The 7,903-nt window shown below is 44.8% G+C and overlaps 1 protein-coding gene across 1 annotated transcript in view; it reads right to left on the reverse strand.

Annotated features, from left to right (window-relative positions):
- The window catches only part of CCT7 (chaperonin containing TCP1 subunit 7), a 19,930-nt gene extending 12,228 nt beyond the window's left edge, over positions 1–7,702 (reverse strand). Inside the window, exons 1-2 of the mRNA XM_017521922.1 lie at positions 7,561–7,702; positions 1,729–1,989 (exon numbers count right to left, since the gene is read on the reverse strand). Of these exons, the coding sequence (XP_017377411.1) occupies positions 1,729–1,989; positions 7,561–7,566 (267 nt within the window). The 5' untranslated portion in view covers positions 7,567–7,702. The remainder of the gene's footprint in view (positions 1–1,728; positions 1,990–7,560) is intronic.
- Positions 7,703–7,903: the final 201 nt, after the last annotated feature.

The raw sequence follows: 7,903 nt of genomic DNA on the forward strand, positions 1-7,903 counted from the left end.
AAAAAAAAAAAAAAGGCAGCAAAAGGTACTGCAGCAGTTTCTTTCTTTCTTTCTTTTTAAACAGAGACAGGGTCTTACTATGTTGTCTAGACTGGTCTTAAACTCCTGGCCTCAAGCAATTCTCCCACCCTGGCCTCTTAAAGTGCTAGGATTATAGGTGTGAGCTACATCTGGCCAGTTTAACAAAAGGTAATTTTCAGCCAAATCGCACTAAAACAAACCTCCTAGGACCAGCCAAAGTTCTTTATATTTCAAAAAGTATTAGAAGGCCAGGTGCAGTGGCTCATGCCTGTAATCCCAGCACTTTGGGAGGTCTGAGGTCAGGTGTTCGAGGCCAGCCTGGCCAACGTGGTGAAACCCCATCTCTACTAAAAATACAGAAATTAGCCAGGCGTGGTGGCAGGCGCCTGTAATCTCAGCTACTCAGGAGGTGGAATCAGGAGAATTGCTTGAACCCAGGAGGCGGAGGAGGTTGCAGTGAACTGAGATGATGCTATTGCACTACAGCCTGGGTGACAAGAATGAAGCCCCCTTTCAAAAAAAAAAAAAAAACACCTATTAGGAATAAGCAGATTACTAGTCTGCTAATCTTTTTTAGATGGTGTTTTGCTGTGATGGGATCCAAATCCCATTTAATAAGGGTGAAAACTTTCAAGAATATTGGATAACCTCTAAAGTGGAAGAAATTTATTTTGGTAGAGATTGGGTCTTGCTGTATTGCCCAGGCTGAGCTTGAACTTCTGGACTAAAGCAATCCTCCTACCCTGGCCTCCTAAAGTGATGAGATACAGGCATGAGCCACTATGCTCAGCCCAGAAATTTATTTTTAACTTCACGTATTATGTTCACTGTGTAAGGTAAGAAATTCTCAAGGGGCAAAAAAAAGGTTCCTGTAGAGAAGGGTTTAAGCAGCCAGATTTCTGGACAAAAAGGCATCATTCACTTGTTAAAGACAAAAACAAATCAAATCCAGACTCTTCTCATTTTTTATATATGCTATACCTGTTTTATAGGCTAGTGAGTCCTAATAAAGCTTTTAATATAACTTCAGGACATATCTGTACTATACATATTTTGCAGTGCTCTAAAATACAAAACCTACCTGTCAACACATTTATTAATACTCCAGTGTTTTATTTTTAAAAGACAGATTGGCTAATGCCATGAATTGTACACTTAAAAATCATTATAAGGATAAATTTTACATATATTTTACCATCAGTTAAAAATAAAAAGCCTGGTGTGGTAGGGAATGCCAGTAGTTCCAATGACTAAGGAAGCTGAAGCGAGAAGCGGCTTGAGCCCAAGAGTTCGAGGCCAACCTGAGCAACATAGTAAGACCCTATCTCTTAAACAAAAGGCAGATTGGAAGCCTTAGTTAACAGCCCCATTTTTATAACAGATGAGAGGTCAAACTATTTAACCTAGCAACTCACACAAATGACAGCACACAAGCTGTTAAGATCTCAGGCAACAGACTTATATCTAAAGACTGTTGCCACTGACCAATGTATTAATGGATATGAAAAGCTAGATGTAATGAAATAGTATGAATTTTAAAAGACTATTAACTGTAAATACCTTTATAAGCATGTATTACTTATAAAATTAAAATTTTATATATGTAATAAAATAAAAATTTTTTTTTTAAATAAAAATTTAAGAGAGGTGAACTAAGGAGCAAGCATGTGTTTCAACCTCCATTTAAACACATGACTATTTTCCTACCTCAGCATCTTGGGATTTGGCAATGTCCACCAAAGTCTTTGCTGCAGGATGGACAACATCAAGAAGTTTCAGAATTGTGGCCCCATCATTAGAAATTGTTGCTTTGCCTCTGCCATCCACAATAAGCTTGTCCATGCCACGAGGACCCAAGGTGGTTCTTACAGCCTCAGCAATCACCTGGCAGGCACTGATGTTACTCACAAGCTGGGGGATGCCTTGGGAGCTATCAGTCCCCTCTTTCAACAGTATAACTGGCGTGGGCTAGAAAAGAAAGAGAAATTATAATGAGACTGGCAGGAGGAAGAGGAAAATTCTCCCATCTCTCCCTTAACAGAATTATCTAGAGGTCTTTTTAAACCACATTTTTCCAACTGTCTACCACGTGCATTCCCCAACCAGCCTCTACCTCCAGAGACATTATCAAACTTAGCATACACTGCAGGTATGCTAGACAGGAAAATAGTTTGAGAAGCACTGCCCTAGTCTAAAAGAACAAATCATGAGTTCTCTAATGCCCAGCTAAATGACCATGGCCTTTTCAACTTCTGACCTCACTCCCTGTGCTGAGGAATTAGGTCACAACTCAGGAGGAAGAGGCAGACCCTGCTAAGTGTTCATCCCACAGCAAAACATCCACTTATCTGTGTTACAGCTCAATCTTAGAGAAGCAGATGGCGCACTGATGCAAAATGCAAGATGCCAAGAGCTTGAGGTGTTGTCCTGGAGATGCCTAGGCAGTCAGTGATATTCAGCTGGAGTGTAGGAAAACAGGCAGAGAAACAAACAGCACCTTCGCCTTGTTTTGAAAAATGATGGCAAATCTAATTCATACAACAACGTTTCCATCTCTCATGCTAGCTCAATAAATTTCTGTGTGACTACTTTCCAATTAGATACCCCAAAGAAGTTTTTCTTTCTATATTGCATTGGTCTCCAGAACATTCCCTATCCCTATAAGGGCTTCATTAACAGACCTGCTTTAGAAAATCTGAGAAACAGGGATACTTGCTTGTTTTAAAGGGCCTGGTCAGATATCTTTGCTCCAGTGACCATTATTAGCACAGAGAGTAATTTCTCAGCTTAGCAAATCAGAGTACTTTCTCTCTGCATTCAAATCTGAGCCTTCAGAGATGAGTCCACTAACCATATCCAGTCTTCTCATGTGTTTCCAATTTTGCGTGTGACATATAATGTAGTAAAGATAAATACTATTTCAAAACTTTTATTGTGTTATTAAATTTGTTGCTAGACTATAAAAATTTATTTCTTACTGTGGAATGCAATAAAAAGTTTGAAAGCCATTGCCTAGTCCTTAGAGGTACATGAAATGTCTGGGCAAGGAAGGCACGGGAAAGTACAGGTCTGTCCCAGTCTAACAATGAGGAGTGAGGAATTCCTGACAAAGGCAGAGTCTAACCACCTATGAGGCTGGTTCCTCATTAGCTGGTCAATTCCTTAAAAAGCTCAACTCCTTTTAGCTAGTGCAGCTGGAGGGTAGAAAGCAAGAGGAAGACTGGAATAATGCTGAAGAGGCAGGCTGGAACCAGATCACATACACACTTGTAGACACACTTGGTGAGGAGTTCAGATTTCATTCCTACAAAGGAAAGCCCTGGGAAGCTTTCAGCAGAGGAATGGCTTACTGTGATTCACATAAGAACGAAAACCACTGTAGAAAAAAAGAGGATCACTGGAGCTCATGGACTTCAAGACCAGCCTGGGGAACATGGCAACACCCTGTCTCTACAAAAAGAAAATGAAAGATACGCAACAAACTCTATGGAGTAAGAGAGTGGCAGAAATTTATTATTCATTTTATATATATACACACATACACATATATTTTGTTTGTTTGTTTATAGAGAACTTCAAAGCTACTGCAAATTAATCACTATATATTTTTTATATTTCTAAGAGACAGGATCTTGTTCTACCACCCACACTGGAGTGCAGTGGTGAGATCATAGCTTCCAATGAGCTCAAGCCTCCTAAGCAGCTGGGCCCCAAGGCATGTGCTACCACACATGGCTATTTTTTTTTATTTTTGTAGAGATGGGGGTCTCACCATGTTGCCCAGGCTGGTCTGGCCTCAAACAATCCCCCTGCCTCAGACTCCTAAAGCACTAAGATTACAGGCATGAGGCACCACACTGGGCCCTCATTAAATTTTTTTAAATGCTTGTCAAATAATCATACATTACTCATTTTATTTTTTAATTTAAAAAGAACGCTTGTCCTTGGCCAGGCGCAGTGGCTCACGCCTGTAATCCCAGCACTTTGGGAGGCTGAGGCAGGCAGATCATGAGGTCAAGAGATAGAGACCATCCAGGCCAACATGATGAAATCCCATCTCTACTAAAAAATACAAAAAATTAGCTGGGCGTGGTGGCACGCACCTGTAATTCCAGCTACTCAGGAGGCTGAGGCAGAAGAATTGCTTGAACCCAGGAGGCGGAGGTTGCAGTGAGCCAAGATTGCACCACTGCACTCCAGCCTGGCGCCTGGTGACAGAGTGAGACTCTGTCTCCAAAAAGAAAAAAAGAATGCTTATCATGTAAACCCCTACATTTGGGGTCAGGCATCAAGTGAAGGAAAAATTCCTTCCTTTTGCTGAAGTGTATCAGGTCTGGTAGCAAGAAATGGCTTCTCTATACTCCCAGCATTCTTTCTGGTCCTTCAGCTAGCCCAGTCCCTGGAACCTTCTGCAAGGGAAAGATGTGTGTCCTGAAAGGCCCCACCATCTCCCAGTCCTGCTAAATCATTCCTATGGCAGCCCCAAGTCCTCTCTGGTCCACCCCTGCCACAGATGGAGTCTTACACTTTAAATCAAAAACCAGCGTTGAGTCTTAACCACTTCCTATCACCTTCGACAGGTTCTTTCATCTCCTTAACAGGTTAACTTATCCAATGCTTTTGTACACTTCTCACCTCAACCTGCAAAGTGTACCTGCATTTAAAATAGCCACTCCGCCATCTTACACCAAAACCACTCTCTTACCACCAGGCCAGCAATTCCTCAGATCCCAATTCTTCCAAGAAGTTTTCTCTACAACAATAAACAGGGACATCCAAACAGGGAATCCTATAACTTTCTCTTCACTTCCCCTTGCTCACAACTTTTGTATCACCATCCATCGTAAGTATAAGCTTTCCAAAGACAAGGACCAGAATAACCTTAATTTGAAGAGTGTCAAGATTTGTCCACACATGAAGCAATATTCAGCAGCTTTTGGGGCTGAAAATCCAACTGCTACTTGAAAGTGCTTGACAGCACTGGCTTCTTGACTTTTGCAGGGGAAAAGCACTAGCAGTACAGTAACACTAAATTTACTCAGAGTTCTTAAGTACAAAGCAAGAAGAGCTTGGAAGCAGCTGACCACAGATTCCCCAGGTTCCCTATGCTTTGTAGGCCCTGCAGAAATGGTAGGCTGGGTAGAGGAAAGTGTCTATGGGGTGGAAAAAGTGGCAAAGCTGGACTGAGTCAAGCCAAGGCAAGCAGGGTAGGTTCTAACAGTTCCCCAGCATCAGGTACTGTATGGAAAGTCCAGCTTCTGCCCCTTAGTTACTTTCAACCTCACTCTTTTTTTTATTCCTCTAATAAATAAGAAACAAGTCCAGGTGTGGTGACTCACACCTGTAATCGCAGCACTTTGGTAGGCCAAGGTGGATGAATCACAAGGTCAGGTGTTAGAGACCAGTCTGGCCAACATGCTGAAACCCCGTCTCTACTAAAAATACAAAGATTAGTGCACACCTGTAATCCCAGCTACTCGGGAGGCTGAGGCAGGAGAATCGCTTGAACCCAGGAGGCAGAGGTTGCAGTGAGCAGAGATCAGGCCACTGCACTCCAGCCTGGGTGACACAGCAAGACTCTTGTCTTGCGGGAAGGAAAAAAAAAAAAAAGAAAAGAAACAAAAGCAGACTCCACTAATGCGCCACAGGTATCACGGAAGGTTTAGGAATTTCAGCTAATGATCTTCCTCTTCATCCTACTTTAAAACTTTCACTAAGCATTATTAAGCTTAATGGTTTACAAAACAAGTGTGTATATGCAGAGGCACACAGCGCTGAACACCACAAAGGCAAGGACATACATTTCATACAAGTTGTACCAACTTCACAGGACTGACAGGAGGGGACCTTTTCACTTCTCTTTCGATCACAAAAGGACATCGGGGGACAATGAAGACAGGAAGACTCTTGGAGATAGAAGTTTCACATTCCAAAAACGGTGAGGAGATATAAAGAGCCAATACAGCAGGGAAACAGTCAATCTGACAGAGGAGGGGTCAGTTCAGGGAAAAGCCAAGCATGGTAATATAAAGCCCCTTGGTAAGTTTTATCACGCCACAGAGAATGGCGGTTCTGATCCCTAGCTGTGTGAATGTCAACCAAAGCTCTTATGGAAGCCTTGGCAGCAGGATGGTCTCATTACAGAGATGAAAGGAAGCAAACCACCACCTTGCTGACTAAGAGCTAACATTTGCTGAGTGCTTACTATCTGCTAGGCACACTGACAAACTGAGAATCAGAAATTAAATAACATGCTCAAAGTCACACAGCTACTAAGTGGCAGAGCTAAGTTACAACCTAGGCATTCAGTGTAGCTCCAGAGCCCTTACTCTCACCTGCTATGCTATGCTGCCTCTGCACAGAAGATGAAGACGACTTCGAGAATGAGCAATGCTAGAGACACAAAGGGGAGAGGAAGTACAGTTAAATGCCAATTTCCTTCTACCTTGGGTACAAGCGGGATTCACAGGGCATTTGGTATAACACCTAAAAGGTGTCAGTCAGCCTCCCTAACAGGACAGGGGGAAGAAGCTGCAGGAAGCAGGAAAAGAACAGCAGATTGGGTCGGATAGGTCAAAATGAGTAAGTGAACTGCCAAGCGCACAGAAAGTATCTCAGTCAAGATTTTGCCATCAAACACCTCCTCGGAAGCTGATCCTGCTCAATAACAACCCAGGAGATACCATGGAGGCTTGGGACCCACGGAAAGTATCTGAAGCTCCAGAGAGGGAGAGGAGGGGAATGGGGAGCAGGGCTACAGGGAGCACTTTAGGTGGCTCCAAGACTCACAGCAACTCCCTCGCCCCAAATTTCAAGAAAACGAGACCCAGAGTTAGGTAGCCAACTAGAAAAGCCTTTGTAATGTCACCGGAGTCCGAGCCTGGGTCTTCCCACCTCCGATACAGTGCCCCCCATCTGCCATTCTCGCTCTTCTGGCTGAGAGGTACACCCCCAGCAACCATTAAGGCCTGGTTCATTCAGTGGGCACTAAAGACGCGTTTATTTAATAACTGAGTGAATGAATTAAAAGTACTAGGGAAGGCGTCTGCTTCTCTGCAAGTGACCACAGTGAGTCCCTGGGCGGGCACAATGAGGTCCCCAGTGTGTCGCTACCGGTTCTAGGAAGCACACGTCTTTAAGGCTCGCAAATCTCAAGGCAGCTCGGGCTTCCAAGCCTGCCTGCCGACCGCGTAGGCACGCCCGACCTGCACTCGTTTCACGCAAGTCACGGTCATGCGGGGCTCAAAAAGGGGTTCCCGACGTGGGTTCGTGAGCCCGAGGCACCCTGGGACTTGTAGTCCCCAACTGGCCCGCCCAGAGACTCCCCTAAAGCCCCAAACAGCCCTCGCCAGCGGCTCCAGAGCCGTGGTCCTGCCAAGCCAGGCTGCGGCGGGCCGGAGTCGCCCATTAAGCTGGGGATCTGGGCGAGGACAGAGGCGGCAAGCAAAAGAGGGTCCTACACAGCGGGCCCCGGCCGAGCGGCGCCGGCCACCGACCAGATGGCAGTAGATGGCGACGGATGCGCAAGACGCCACTCACCATCATTTTGGAAGCTTATTCAGCGTTCCGCCACTCTCCCTCTTCTCAGAGACCCGGCCGCGAGCAACCCACAATGCTCCGCGCAATAGAAATACCCAGAAGCTTGGGCCGGGAGAGGAAGAGGACGGACCACTTCCGCCGCTCTATGGTTTGCTACCACCGAGTCGGTGCGGCTAGAAAGACCTGAGGCCAGGCTTCAGAGGCGCTGTAGTGAGATGTGTTCATTAAAGAGGAGAAGCCGCATTTCAGTCGTGCTTTTGTTTTTGCGGAAAGAGGGCCTTTGTTCGTCTCGCATCACCTACTAACCTTAATTCCACCCTCCTCCAAACCCGGACGCCAGACC

Source organism: Cebus imitator, unplaced genomic scaffold (assembly GCF_001604975.1).
Source record: "Cebus imitator isolate Cc_AM_T3 unplaced genomic scaffold, Cebus_imitator-1.0 Scaffold23, whole genome shotgun sequence".
Taxonomy (NCBI): domain Eukaryota; kingdom Metazoa; phylum Chordata; class Mammalia; order Primates; family Cebidae; genus Cebus; species Cebus imitator.